We start from the raw sequence: 15,907 nt of genomic DNA, 5'->3' as shown, positions 1-15,907 counted from the left end.
ATTCGATTGCAAATTCAAAGGGCTAGTACCCTTTTTAATGGTCGAAAGTGATTGGAGGGCAACTAGCCCCCCCACGCCCATCATTCCCCCAAATACGTCCACTCAAAATTTTGAGATAGCCATTTCGTTCAGCGTAGTTGAATTCCAGAGAGAAACTATGTTATTAAGGAGGACACTCCCCCACATCCGTTAGGGCAAGGGTTAGAAGTTATGCCCTGGGGGCACGTAAGGTTTTTGTAGAACGCGTTGTCGTAGAAAGTTCAAAAAAGTTTTTTGCGAATGGTATCAAGTTTTCCCTTTCAGGTCATCTAGAGGAGGTATGAAACTAAATTAAACACTACTATTTGTGTCCAGGTTTTTAAAAGGGTGTATGTTGTTAAAAATTACTGAAAATTTTTCTCCAGCATACAAATAGGAAACCAAACTATAAAGTCTTAAAAAACGAAAAGATTTAAAGTATTATTTTCTTTTTCCCTGAAAAGACTATGTCAATATATAACAACAGAAATTATTAAGAAAAACTTTCCACCAAATAAGTTTTTTAAAGAAAAGTAAAAAACTCTTTTAAACCAAAAATGAGCAAAAATAAAGTCAAATAATCTACCGTGAACTACCACAAATCAGCATCGATAAATAAATGAAACCCAAAACGAACAGAAATTACAATATATAACCGAGTCAAAATCAAAACGAGCAGAAATTAACAAAAGTTTGGCTCAAAACCCCTATGCCTTCCCAAGGTCACAACAAAATTTGCACTTTACTGAAAAAAAAAAAAAAAAACAAATGAATGTGCATTGTCAGTTTAATATACCTATACTGATATTTAGTAATCAAAATGTTAATATTATTTGATTTATTAAAGTTATAAAAGTAAAAACATTTATATTTTTTTATATATTTTATAGGACTTATTTCCTTCAAGATATAAGCTAGATCGTGCATGAGAGACATTTTTGATATTCCCACTCGGGATTGTGATGTTACAGCTAAAATAGAGTTGATCAGCTTTGACTTTAGTGTTGTTGTGACTTTTTTGTCCACGAACTTCTCGACTACTCCTAGCTCTGCTCTTGTGGGCGTGATTCCAGGCAGACGTGTCGGTCATTAAGAGTTTAGAGGAAGGGAGAGCTTTGCCTTGAACAAGAATGTCAAGAGATCCTTGTCGGAATATATTCGTCAGACAATTACATCGGAGTGTATTGAATAGATAAATTCATAGTTTTCATGCACCACATCCTAGAGATGTGTTCTCTTTATTGCTAGAAGTCAAATGAACAATTTTGGTGGCTTCTGAGGTTAATTTTCACGAATTATTTCAATAGAAAACATATGTTTTGCATGCTCAGTGCGTCTTTTCACCGAGTGAACTGTTTGGGAGCTATCTTCACCAGCCATTGCACTTATTTCGAAGTTAATGGCAAGTGGAGGGGGTACAATGGTCATTATGGTGTCATTAGGATTTGGTCTACCATTGTTCCATGGAGCGGGTTAGGCGTCAGTGTTTGATCGACTAATTGGAAAAATTGATTGAATGTATTCAGTTTTTTTAGCTTGGAATTCCTGCATACACCTGGGCATTTCACAATGTCCTTAGACTTTCTGGCTTTTCATGAAGGTGATTGGAGCATTTGGCACTGCAGCGCAAGGCCAAGTAAGTGCTGCTACGGCCTATTTTGTTTATGTTTTTGGGATATATAGCTTCAATATAAACATTTCCAATATCGAGAACAATTTTCATTCCCAGAAATTTTTGTCATAATTGGTCTCCTCCACCTGAATCTCTCCATTGCAAAAAAAACCTAAGTAGAGGTCGCAACAATCCACATCCAAACAATTCACTAATTTGCCACACCATGGTTTTCTACCAATCTACTTCCTTGAAAAAAAAAAATCTGTTTGTTATTTCTAATAATAAATAAAAAAAAAACAAGTTTCTTTAACTAAAAGTAAGGAGCAACATTAAAACTTAAAACGAACAGAGATTATTCCGTATATAAAAGGGACTGTCCCCTCCTCAAAGTATTGCTCTTTACGCAAATTTTTTATATTGTTTTAAAAAATAAAGTTGTGAGACAGAGTCAAACTTTAGCGTAAAGAGCGAGGCGTTGAGGAGGGGACAGCCCCTTTCATATACGGAATAATTTCTGTTCGTTTTAAGTTTTATTGTCGCTCCTTACTTTCAGTTTAAAAAACTTGTTTTTTATTAATTAATTTATGATAGTTTTTTAGTTAGTGAAGCTTTTATTTTGGATAACCGTCATTAAATAAGTAAAAAAAATTTTAATAAATATTTTACTCTTATTTTGCTAAATGGCTGTCTCTAAATTTGGTTATGACGTACTTTAAAAATTAACTTACGTAACTAACTTCTATATTCGTATATTTTTCTTCTGGCAAAAAATACAAAGTTGCAGATTTTTGCAGATACGAGCTTGAAACCTATGTAATAGGGTTTTTTGATACGCTGAATCTCACGGTGTGATTTTCATTAAAATTCTTTCACTTGTAGGGGATGTTTCCCCCCTCTTTAAAAAATCGGGTAAATTTTTTCAGGCTCGTAGCCTTTATGAGTAATACTAAACTAATAAAAAATTATATATTTAGAATCAGCATTATAAACACATTCTTTTGATACATTTATTGACATTAAAATTCCGTTTTTAAAAGTTTCGATTACTATTGAGCCGTATCGCTTGTTTTTTTATTGTTTCTTTTTTATTACGTATATGCTATTACGTATATGAGGGGGTTCTCCCCTTAGTCAATATCACGCTCTTTACGTTAAAAGTTGAAAAAAAATTTGATTCACAAACCCCTGAATCACAAAGGCCGTTTAATTAGAATAGATAGCTCTTTTGAAAGCACTAAAAAAAAAACTGTAGCGTAAAGAGCGAGGCATTGACTTGGGGGAGAACCCCCTCACATATGTTATAATTTCTGTTCATTTTAAGTTCTAATGTTACTTCTTACTTTCAGTTGAAAAAACTTATTTTTTTTATATTTAATTTCTGATCGTTTTTTAAATAATGCTTGGAAATCCGGCGCCCCCTTCATAGAAATGTCCCTTACCCCAAAGAAACATCCTCCACGGAAAGATTCTCCACAGCAACCCCCTCCTCTAGCCCCCCCCCCTCCAGAAAAAAATCCTTCCTGAAAATGTATGTATACTTCCCAATAACCAATAAATAATGCTGGCAAGTCCGGCGCCCCCTTCATAGCAATGTTCCTTCCCCCATGAAAACTTCCTTCATGGAAAGATCCTCCAACATAACCCCCGACCCACCCCCCACTACCAGAAAAAAACCCTCCTGAAAACTTCTGTATACTTACCAATAACCAATACTATATGTTAACATTGGGTAAAGTTCATAATTTTTAGTCCTCCCCCTGGGGACTTCGGGGGATTAAGTCATCCTAAAAGACATATTTATCATATTTTCGACCATGCTGAACAAAATGGCTATCTCAAAATTTTGATCGGGTGACTTTGGGAAAAAATAAGCGTGGGAGGGGGCCTAGTTGCCCTCCATTTTTTTTGGTCACTTAAAAAGGGTACTAGAGCTTTTAATTTCCGTTCCAATGAGCCCTCCCACGATATTCTAGGACCACTGGGTCGATACGATCACCCCTGGAAAAAAAAACAAAAAAACAAACAAACAAATAAACATGCACCCGTGATTCTTCTTCTGGCAAAAAATGCAAAATTCCACATTTTTGTAGATAGGAGCTTGAAACCTCTACAAAAGGGTTCTCTTATACGCTGAATATGACGGTGTGATTTTCATCAAGGTTCTATAACTTTTAGGGGTCTTTCCCCCTTTTTTCGAAAATCAGCCAAATTTTCTCAGGCGCGTAACTTTTGATGGGTAGTACTAAACTTGATGAAAATTATATATTTGATATCTGCATTATATCTGATTCTTTTGATGTATCTATTGAAATCAAAAACCCGTTTTCTAAGAGTTTCGGTTACCATTGAGCCGGGTCGCTCCTTACTTACAGTTCGTTACCACGAACTGTTTGATGTTAAGTGTAAATATTGCACTTCCTGCTACAATCATTTATTTATTTATTTAATTTTATTCAATACAGGAGAAAGCCACAGGGTTGTCGCAATAGAAACGGGACGGGATCATAAAACAAGAAAGGGAAATAAGACAAGACCTGGTAAATTTTACTATTCTATATATAATTTTGTAGAATTGTCATGCAATTTTCTTCTTTTTATTTTGCATGAATTCTCAAAACTTTAGTTTGCTGAAAACGGTTGTTAGTCAGAATAATGTTAGTTCCGATTGTATTTTGATCATTGTCTTCCAAAAATTTCTAATTAACCTCTTGTGTTTTGTATTCCTTTTATCTCTCCAGGTATTCAAGGTACAATTCAACAGAGGCTGATAAATATAATCATGGTTTCCTTTTAAATTGTAGTCTTTTCAAGATTTTAATCTTTAAACTTTTCCACTCTACTTTTCACATTTACCTTGCCTTAATTTGCGGTTGTAAGCATTAAGATTTTACGATTTCATCAACTGATTGACATTACGTGAAAAAGCTATAATCTGTGCAATACTAAGTATTTTGCCAGTTCTCTCCCCTCCCCCACCCTAACTCCCCCGATGTGACCCAGATCGTTCTACGCTCGGACACTCTCTTTGCGCTACCCTTAAGCACCAAGCGGAAACTTTACGGGAGCGAAGGCTAGCAATGCAATCTCATTGCACGGATGTCAATGTCATCACTTTGTCGATAATCGAAGGTTCTAAGGCCAACAAAGAACTGAACAACTGTCACAGAGAAGAAGTATGTAAAATACAGACATCCATACTGAAATAATTTTATGGTACCAACAATTTAATGCTTGTCTGTCCTCAATTTCTTCCTAAAAATGTTTCAATAAAGGTTGCCTATTTAAATCAGGGTTATTCAAATATTCATTATTGCTTGAAGAAGCTCAAAGAATTAATTTTCATCTATATCATTTGAGTATATATTGCAAATTTTCCTGGTAAGAGTTGGACAAAACGCAGTTTTGTCAGAGCTTATGACAGTGAAGAAAATCCTGTGTGGGATAGATTCCAGCACTAACAGTGGACTGAAACAGCTTAAAAATATTCTGAGCTTTTTACTCGTTTCAAATGCTCCTTCAATTTCTGAGCTCAGGGATTCTACGTTGGCGCTTCGAAGCGATGTTAAGTCTACCGTGCTAGACTTTCTGAGAGGCCAGTGGCTTGCATGAATGGCCTGAAAACCCAAACTTCGAAGAGGAACGTTGCTTTTATGGGCTGTTATCGACTTCATATCACTGGTTCTCCAAAAGACACCAGCTGAACAGAAAACCGTTGAAATCAATACCATGCGGCTGCTTAAAGCCGTGTTGAAAGGGATACCTGAAACAGCAAGTGTCATTCATATCGCAGGTGACAGGTATGACGGATTTTTTGGTCACACTGATCCAAATGATGGCAGCGTATCTCTGAAGGACTGCAGTGGGTGTCACCAGTTACGTGGCCACTCCCCGACAGTGTACTCCTTCTCGGCAAGCTAAAAAATTGTAAACTGGACAAAGATTGTTGCAAATACAAAGAGCAAAGCAAATTATTGAAAGCAATTTACGAAACATGGGAAGCAAATGGACTTGACTATATGAGGAGCTTATGGCTGTCTGGAGGATTTGAAGACAGGATGAGAGCTGTGTATTTAAGTCATGAAGTTGATTCGCTCATTTCGAGGAATTTCTGTGTAGGACACATGAGGAAGCGGACACCAGAATGGCTCTGGACGTTCCCTTTTGCTCCAGACAGGGCTTTGAAAGGGTAACTGTTTGTGCTAATGATAGTGATGTAGTTGTGATACTAGTGGACCATTTCCCTGGTCTCCTTAACAGTTTTCCTGGGGAGAATGTTTGCCTCAACTCCTCGTAAAGTTTCCGAATGATTATGTCCCCATTGATCTTTTGTTCCAGAGAACAAAGAAACAAATGTTGAACTCCCTAGCGTTTATTCACTGCATTTCGGGACGTGACACAACGAGTTACTTTTTCTCCAAAGGGAAACGAACATTCTTAGCGTCTGCCAAAAATAGCGGTCTGTACATGGAGATTCAGTGTGCAATACAGAAGTTGAGAGATGAAACTTTCACGGAAGCCAGTATGTTCTCCTTTTAAGTTGTTGCAAGAAAGCTGATAATCAGCGCTTATGGAAGGGATCCTAATCAGTTTTCCCTCAGTGATTTACAAGTACACTTGTACTCTCTAAGAAGGAGCTGAAAGTGTTCCCTCCTACAGAGGGGGTGTGTGTGGAACATTGTAAGCGTTCTTACTTAGCTTGCAATCTAGAATGCCTAATTGATTGCAGGACCCCCTGAGTTATGGATGACAATATTCTGGACAAGATGTTGTTCCTGTTGTTTCGAGCGCTTCCGTCGGGATATTCATAAATCGTTTGTGAGTGTAGCAAATAACGCACCAGGACCTGCAAATACCTTCCTTGATTTTGTGATGTTTTGTGTGCTTGTGCCCGAAAGTGTGACTATTTCTGCAGCTATTTTTTTTTATTTTGGATGTACTTCTATAGGCTAGGATTCAATATCTGTGCACTTTAACCTATTCCAAGTGGCTTCTGTTTTGATGCCACTAACGGAATGGATTTACAAAGGTGTTGTCACCTTCCTGTGCAGCCCCAATTGCTCTGTCCCCGCCCCCCTCTGAACAGAACCCTAATGCAGGTACAGGAAAGTTCGTTTTTGGTGTCACCACTTAGGTACGTTTTAATAATGTGCAATTAGGAAGCTAGATATGACTTCATATCATTTTTTCTTTTCTCTCTCGGTAAATTTTTCTGCTTCACATTCTAAGTTCAAACCTCTCATTTAGGTCGAAAAATAGAAAATATAGCTGATGGCGTCATTGATTATGCAAATTAGGTGATATCTCCTTTGGCGCACAAAATTTTCGTCGCGCCCGCCTATATTCGTTGTCAGCAATCAATTCTGCCCCCGGTAGATTCCTCAAACCTTCTTTATCTCATTGAAGCCTGTGACGTTAGAATTTCGTTGGCTGGATCCCTGACTATATGCCACACAGACAGAATTTAAGAAACAAAGAGTTAAAGTTTGTTGAAGAGATTTTGTAAATAGTTATTTTTGTCCATTGTAACTAACAGAACCCGTTCCCATATTTGACAATTTTATAATTGCTCCTAGGTCTGTTAGACTTTCATCTCATACTAGAAACCAGAGGTAAGAAGAGTCAAAAATTAAAATAGTTTCTGAGGCAAAAGGTCCTAATAGATTAAGAAAAAATTACCCATCTCCATCGAGTTCAATCTTTGAATCTGCATATATACAGAATATGAGGCCAAGAGAGACACCAGACAGTCCTTGGTTTTCACTTGGTTGACAGTCAAAGCCAAGAATACACGTTTCTTCATTGCCCAAGAAGCCATTGTCTTGGATGGAAATGATGCCAATATAACGAACTCTTCCTGGATGTATTGATTCAATTCTTGCAGCCTTGAAGATAAAGATTATTATAAAATGCATCATAAAAAAACTGTAAACACACACAAAAAAAAACAAAAAACAAAAAAAAACTAAAGACAATTCCAGTTACAAGGTTAGAGAAAACAATATGGCATAGTTATCATGTTCAAAGCTAGACAACTCGAAAAGGAAACATCTAGAAGTTTCTATGACAATATGCTATGATGTCAGAAAAAAAATATGCAAGGTCAATAACAATGCATGATGTGTGCAACTCAAAGGCATGGAAATGTATAAAATGTGTTTCAATTTCAGATGACCAATATTTTTTATCACTGAAAAGGAAGAACCTATCTCTTAATTACCTTCCTCTCCAACACCAGTGTTAAGAAGACCACCCTGATAGTTTGATATCCACTGGTTGCATTATGAGTTGCTCTTGTAATTTAAATTTATGTTAATGAGAATTGAGTTTTTCATTTTGTATTGCCTTGGCCCTGGGACTTTTAGAGTAATTAAGTAATTATTAGTATTTACTTCACAGAAAGAAGGGTGACATATTCACCCTTCGACGCCCTCAAAAACGGTGACAGATTGAGAATAAATTACGCTATCGGATTTGCCATGGTCAAAAACCCTCCACCAGAGGTTTTCAACCCTCTATCATATAGACAGAAGAACATTAAATTTTAGCTTGGGTAGCACTGATGTGATTTCCCCCCTAGCACTAGTGGTGCAGTAGAACACCAGAGGGAGCTGTTTGAGGGCTGATTTGAAAGCTAATACTTATATCTAAGTACTTTTTAAAATTGGGCTGGATAGCATTAAAGTAAAATACAACTGTTCACAAAAAACTTTTTTGTTTGTATCTCTGTATTAGCCCACGAAGATGGTATTTGGAAACTCTGGTGATTGCTCTGATTGGAAACTCTGGCAGATGGTGATTGGTGATTCGAAAGCGCACAATTGCACCATCATGTTTGGAAAGTCTTGACCACATGGCTTCAGTCTCCCCTTTTAAAAAACTGTGAAAAATACTATTTTAGCCTGTCAATCACTGGTGTGTCTCCTTTTTCCTGATGCTATTCCTAGCAATGAGCAATAGCTTCAAAAATGTGGATTGTTTGTCACTAGGTTCGAGTTAAGAAAAAGCCGAAGACTTGTTAATGTGTGTGATATATTAATATATAAAAATGGGTGAAATAATTTCTTAAAGACTTTTCATACAAAACTTTTCTCTTCCTACCAAGCTTAAACCCTTTTTGCTAATGTCCCTGGCTGTATTTCTAAATTCCCTCCCTGAGACATTCTCTGCTACTTTGCAAACTATTTTCCGAAAATCCATCCATCCAACTTCTACATTATTAGAAAGACTGGTGGATGCAGTAAAGCTATAAAAGTAGAATATGCAAGATAAATGGTGTTTACACTAAAATGTTAATTTGCATTCAAATGATTCACCTCCCAATATTCTATGACTGATTTGAAATATCACCCTGGTGAAAAAAGACAAGAGAAAAATGGACCCATAACCATCCTTTTCGAGAAAATAATAAAAAAAAATGGTATTTTCTTTTGAATTTAATTGTGTGGTACTCATTAAGATTGCATCATTTTTCAATTGTTTTTGTTCCTTTTTCTAAAAGTGTGTAACATTTCCTATGCTAAGAACTATTGATGGATGGATGTCTTCAAACTCAAAGGAATTTTGCATATTTGTAGTCAATATTAAAAGTAGGTTCTTTAGATTTATTAAATAAAAAATAAAGTTTTTTTTTAACTGAAAGTAAGGAGCGACATTAAAACTTAAAACGAACAGAAATTATTCCGTATATGAAAGGGGTTATCCCCTTCTCAACGCCTCGTTTTTTACGCTAACGTTTTTTATTGTTTTAGAAAATAGAGTTGCGAGAAAGAGTCTAACTTTAGCATAAAGAGCAAGGCATTGAGGAGCGGTCAGCCCCTTTCATATATGGAATAATTTCTGTTCGTTTTAAGCTTTATTGTTGCTCCTTAGTTTGAGTTAAAAAGACTTGTTTTTTTTAATTTAATTTTTGAACGTTTTTCAATTAATGCAGGTTTTGATTTTGGCTCACTGTACATAAATTATTAAAACAAAATATGCATGTTAATTTTACATTTATCTGGTTAAATGGCTTTCTCGAAAGTTGTTTAATTTTACGAACGTCTTTGTTAGTAATAAATATACGTAACTTAAGAATCAAGTTACGTAACGAACTTCTATATTCATATATTTTTAATACGTATATTAGAGGGCTTGCCTAGTCAATACCTCGCTCTTTATGCAAAGTTAGAATTTGTTCCAATTGTTTAAAAATGACCTCTTAATCACAAAGGCCGTTAATTACAATACATAGCTCTTATGAAAGTACTAAAAAATCTTTAGCGAGGTATTGACTAGGGGGCGAACCCAATCATATATGTAATAATTTCTGTTCGTTTCAAGTTTTGATGTTGCTCCTTACTTTCAGTTGATCGTCTTTTTTATATAATGCTGGGAAATCCGGCGCCCCTTCATAGCAATGTCCCTTCCCCCAGGGAAAGATCCTCCCACATAACACCCGCCCCCTGCCCCCCACTACCAGAAAAAATCCCCCCCTGAAAACGTCTGTATACTTCTCAATAACCAATATTATATGTGAACATTGGGTAAAATTCATAACTTTCAGCCCTCCCCCCGATGACTTTGGGGGATTAAGTCATGCTAAACAAAATGATTATCTCAAAATTTTGATCGGGTGACTCTGGGAAAAAAATGAGGATGGGAAGGGGCCTAGTTGCCCTCCATTTTTTTTGGTCACTTAAAAAGGGCCATAGAACTTTTAATTTCCGTTCGAATGAGCCTTCACATAATATTGTAGGGCCACTGTGTCGATACGATCACCCCTAAAAAAAAAAAACAAAAAAAAAACAAATAAACACACATCTTTCTTCTGGCAAAAAATACAAAATTCCACATTTTTGCAGATAGGAGCTTGAAACCTGTACGGTAGGGTTTTCTGATACGCTAAACCTGATGATTTGATTTTCATTAAGTTTCTATGTATTTTAGCGGGTGTTTCCCCCTTTTTTGAAAATAAAGCAAATTTTCTCAGGCGCATAACTTTTGATAGGTAGGACAACACTTGATGAAACTTATATATTTGAAATCAGCATTAAAAGCTGATTCTTTTGATGTATCTATTGGTATCAAAATTTAGTTTTGTAGAGTTTCAGTTACTATTGAGATGGGTTGCTCCTTACTTACAGTTTGTTACCACAAACTGTTTGATATGCTGTTATCAATACTTGTTTCTTAGAGTTTTCCAATAATGAACCGTTCCATTACTATAAACCTGATACAATTATTCAAGATTAACATGAATGGTTTTAAGTCTTTACTCGACTGCAGTGTAACTGAGCATCATGTTTGTTTAAAATATTGCTTTTGCCCTATTTGTTTCAAAAAGGGGCACGTTTGCCGCATTTGGGCTACCTTTCAAGATATTTGCACATCGAATTCTTCTAATTTTATTCCTTCCCGAGATAGCTCTTTTAACGAGCTTTTCAACTGTGTTCTTCAGGAAAAAAAAAAGGTGGTTCTAAATTGCAACTATGAAGATAATGTTATTATATATATTAAGTTTTGAATGTATACAGTAGATCCAATATTCGCGTGAAAACTAGTAAAGATCTTATAGATTTGAATGACTGCAATTTCAAAACAAAAAGTATTCTCAGAAGCCTGTAAAATCATCCCTTCATTAAACAAACTTTTATTTATATCTGTTAATCTACTACTGCAACCCTGATAATTATTATGATTTAAGTAAAATACATTTAAAGCTGAGTCTTCTTGTTTCAATCAAAGCTGAATCCTCTACAACAACGAATTTCTAACTCAGTCACTAGTCAAAAGTTAAAGACATTTTTTGAAAAATTGACTGTTGTAGAATTTATATTAGTGGTCTTCAACTCAGCTAAGTGGAGACTGGCAAATGTATGAAGAAAATTTCAGCTCGTCCAGAGCCAATTCTGCCTAAACTCTTTAGCAGATTTTTGATTCACTCCATTTTAAGATATTCCAAAAGAAAGGACCAACAACTCCACCAAATTTTTTTTAGATCATGACTTATTCTGCATAAAGTGACCACCAGAACTTGCTTTGCTTAGCCTTACCTATCTGTTGAAGAACTGGCCTAGACAAGTCATAGGACAATTCTAAACATATGTTGGTCAAAATCAGAACAAAAATAAATTGGTAATTAGGTGTATATGAGCCATTACCCCCAATGAAGCAAAACAAAATCTTTTATCTTCAAGGTAATTCAGTTTAAATCTTTTTCAAGGGTTCTTCCTATATATCAGAACTTCAAAAGCAAGCTCATTTTATGTGATTCTTCAAAACTGCGAAAGATTTGAATATCTACACTTAACAAACAAGATTGAGCCTCAAATTCTCCAAACATTAATTTTATTATTAGTTAGTTTCTCCAACAATTTTAGCTTACGAATCCACTGTTTCTTGTAATAACTAAGTTGTTCATTAACAGTATCCTGTTTGGAAAATTGTGGATAAACAAGAATACGAGGAAATGCATAAGTGAAGAAGTTGGAGAACGTTTTTAAATTTTGACCTTTGCAGAAATAAAAAATGGATGGCCTTGCTGACACATGAGTCAGACATTTTAAGCTAACTCACTGGGCTTAATATTTATTAGGGATATTACTCAGAGAAATGAAAACTCAGAGATCAAATTCAATAATTGTCACAATTTTAAATGTTTGCTTCAAAAGGTAGATAATTCTACTACCCTGACATAACCTTTATTAACAGATATTCAAAACCATTTTCCTCTGACGTCTAGATTTGAAGAAAATGCATGATGGTCCCTTTTTAGTTAGAAACCAAGTTATTACTAAAGATTCAGAGTAAAATCAACTATCCCTGTTTTGATGCATAACTAAGAAAGAAAAAAGGCCAAACATTATTGTAAATCAGACAATCTCTACTGGGCAGAAGGCTTATAATTCAAAAATGTAGTTTTTTGTCTCCTGGCATAATTTTTTTTTTATTTCATTTTCATCTCCAAAATGATAAGATAGCACAATTTTATGCTTTTATAGTTAATTTTTAAAGACTTACAATTTTCAGACAGTGTCCAGCTTCAAGCATTGATAGCATGGCCTCAAGATGTTGGGACATGTCAGGAGTTTTGGATCTGACTGCCATGTTATAGCTGTGTGCTGAATCCATTTCCATCCCTTAGACAACCTAGAATATAATGCATATATATATATATAAATATATATATATATATATATATATATATATATATATATATATATATATATATAAGACAACCTAGAATATAATGTATATATATATATATCATACATATATATATATATATATATATATATAGACAACCTAGAATATAATGTATATATATATATATATGTATATATATATATATATATATAGACAACCTAGAATATAATGTATATATATATATATATATATATATATATATATATATATATATATATATATATATATATATATATATATATATATATATATATATATATATATATATATATATATATATATTTAACACCAGTAATTTTTGCAAAATCTCCAGCTTTTTTGTTTTCACAATCTTACTGTTGTTCATACAAAATCATAATTCATAGGAACTTTGGCCAATATTTCTTCTTAAAAATGGCTCTTCAACTTCTGATTTCCAATCCAATGAGCCTCCTCCACAGTTTACACAACCACCGTTTCCATAAGAACCTTAAATGCCCTCATGGCATACCTTACAACCCTTGCCCTGAGGACTGTCAGGGGGTTCTCATCCTCAAAGACATAATTCCTGGACTAGTAAACTACGTCAAACAAAATAACTATCTCAAAATTTTGACTGAAAGTGTTTGGGCCAATGATGGGTGTGGGGGGATGGTTGCCCTCCAATCACTTTTGACTATTAAATAATGTTCTAGCCCTTTCAATTGCCAACCAACTTAGCCCTTTTTGAAGTTTCTACAACAACAAATGGCCATCTTAAAATTTCTATCAGATCCCTTTCAGGAAAATACGACGTGTGTATGAGTGTGGGGAGGTGGCTATTTGCCTTCTGATCACTTTGACTCTTAAAAAGAGCACTATAAGTTCTGATTACCAATCCAATGAGCCTTATTTGAAGTTTATACAACCACCATTTCTATAAAAACCTTATATTCCCACAGGGTGTAACTTACAATCCTTGACCTGAGGGCTATATGGGGGGGGGAGTTATCCTCAAAGACATAATTTCTGGACCTTTCAACTACACTGAACAAAATGGCTACCTCAAAAATTATGATTGAATGTGTTTGGGGAAATGGTTGGTGTACAGGGGGGGGGGGCTGGATGACCTCCAATCACTTTTGACTGTTAAAAAGGCCAGTAGAACTTCTGATTACCAATCCAATAAGCCCTCTTTGAAGTTTATATGACCACCATTTCTATAAAAACCTTATATGCCCCCAGGGCGTAACTTACAACCCTTGACCTGAGGGCTATATGGGGGTGGGGTTAACCTCAAAGACATAATTTCTAAACCTTTCAAATACGCTGAACAAAATGGCTATATCAAAATTATGATTGAATGTGTTTGGGGAAATGATTGGTGTACAGAGGGGGGCTGGCTGGATGACCTCCAATCACTTTTGACTGTTAAAAAAAGCCAGTAGAACTTCAGATTACCAATCAAATAAGTCCCCTCTGAGGTTTATATGACCCCCCTTTCTATAAAAAACGTTATATCCCCACAGGGCATAACTTACAACCCTTGCTATGAGGGTTTTTTTGGGGGGAGGGGACTGTTGTCATTCTCAAAGTCAGAATTTCTGGACCTTAAAACTACATTGAACAAAATGGCTATCTAAAAATTTTTATTGGATGTGTCTGGGGAAGTGATTGACGTGGGGGAGGGGGAGCTGGTTGCCCTTCATGAGCTCTTTTGAAGTTCCTATGACATTTCTTTCTATAAGAAGTGCCCTGGTCTAAAAAAAACAATATATTGTGCCCACATCACTCTTTAATTCGCACTGCCTATGGTATTTTGTCTTGAGATTTCAATTATACAGGACTGGAAGTGCTGATTAGATCAGGTAAGCCCCCCTAAAATTCAGTCTATGGGCACCCATGAGCCAATATAACGGAATATATCATTGAAAATGGTAACATTGGAGCTCTCTTGGGTGGTATTTGATGGTAGTTTCACATGGTGCTCAAAATTTTTCTCATGCAGTCAATTCTTGTTCTAAAGCAAAAAGCTTGATTTAGTTATTTTAAGATGACAGCAAGAACAAATTTATGTGGAAAATGCTGCTCACATATACTGGAGAATAAAAAGAAAAGCACTATGGGTCTCTTCAAAATCAGCCAATCTTCTAGAGGACCATGGAAAGCTACTTTATATCATCAAATGCAAAGAGCCAAGATGCACAAAAACATAAATAAACTGTACATATACTCTTCTGTGCAGACTGGAGGAAAATGTTTTTGTTCCCTCCTCCCTTGAAACATCAAATCTTGATTCCTTATCCCCCCCCCCTGTTGTTGTAGAGACTTATAATTTCTAACACATCTTCTGTTTACTTCTATTTCTCTAGTGCTTTCAGGGATAGGCATGCTGATTTCAAAAGTTTTTATCAAGTCCTCATAGTTTTTTCATTTTTTTTTTTTTTTAATAAACCCTTTGTATAAATTTCAGAAGTTCAACTTGAAATAACATAATTCATACCAACAAAATTTTACGTTGTCCACATATGATGTGTAATAACTGTTATACTTGTAAAATGCTTAGTTTTTTTTTCAATTTTAAGAAAGTTCAATATGATACATTAAAAAAAAACCTTGACTGGAAAATTTTGACTTAAAAGAAACAAAATGATTTGTAACTTTAATGTTGTACCATAAAGTCATACAGCTAGAAGTATTTAATTTCTTATTTATATATGAATTGTAAACTTTCTTTACATTTTCTCTGCTGATTTTCCTTGTAAATTGATTTACAAGGAAGGAGATTTTCCTTCTTTCCTTGTAACTTAAAAAGACCCAATTTTATTTTTGTATCTGGTAGTTTTATCATACCCAGTAAAAGAATGGCTTCTGGCATCCCTGATTGGAAACGCAATATACTTTTCAGAAGTGATTTTCACTTTGATTGCAAAGTTTTGTGAATATTACAAGCTGACTATGGAATAGAGCTTACTCCTCTGATCAGACATAATAGATTATGAGCAAGCAATTCTTGTAACTTAATTTCTGAGACCAATCACATTTTGTTTGATTAAATCTAATACACAGATCAGGCATACAAAAGACTCAGGGCATATGAACCCAAGCACCTTCCTGCCCTATTCTGCTAAA

The 15,907-nt window shown here is 35.1% G+C and overlaps 1 protein-coding gene and 1 long non-coding RNA gene across 2 annotated transcripts in view; one reads left to right on the top strand and one right to left on the bottom strand.

Annotated features, from left to right (window-relative positions):
• The window catches only part of LOC148954539 (uncharacterized), a 43,726-nt gene that overhangs the window by 10,290 nt on the left and 17,529 nt on the right, over positions 1–15,907 (top strand). Inside the window, exon 2 of the long non-coding RNA XR_016141530.1 lies at positions 1,554–1,654. This is a non-coding gene — a long non-coding RNA (uncharacterized LOC148954539). The remainder of the gene's footprint in view (positions 1–1,553; positions 1,655–15,907) is intronic.
• Positions 1–15,907, bottom strand: part of ssh (Protein phosphatase Slingshot) — a 68,381-nt gene that overhangs the window by 43,300 nt on the left and 9,174 nt on the right. The window contains exons 2-3 of the mRNA XM_089086580.1: positions 12,632–12,760; positions 7,310–7,515 (exon numbers count right to left, since the gene is read on the bottom strand). Of these exons, the coding sequence (XP_088942706.1) occupies positions 7,310–7,515; positions 12,632–12,748 (323 nt within the window). The 5' untranslated portion in view covers positions 12,749–12,760. The remainder of the gene's footprint in view (positions 1–7,309; positions 7,516–12,631; positions 12,761–15,907) is intronic.

Source organism: Artemia sp. Qi Xiang Cuo, chromosome 3 (assembly GCF_049724085.1).
Source record: "Artemia sp. Qi Xiang Cuo chromosome 3, ASM4972408v1, whole genome shotgun sequence".
NCBI lineage: Eukaryota > Metazoa > Arthropoda > Branchiopoda > Anostraca > Artemiidae > Artemia > Artemia sp. Qi Xiang Cuo.
The sequence above is the reverse complement of the archived record's forward strand: the minus strand, read 5'-3'. Positions and strand labels throughout refer to the sequence as shown.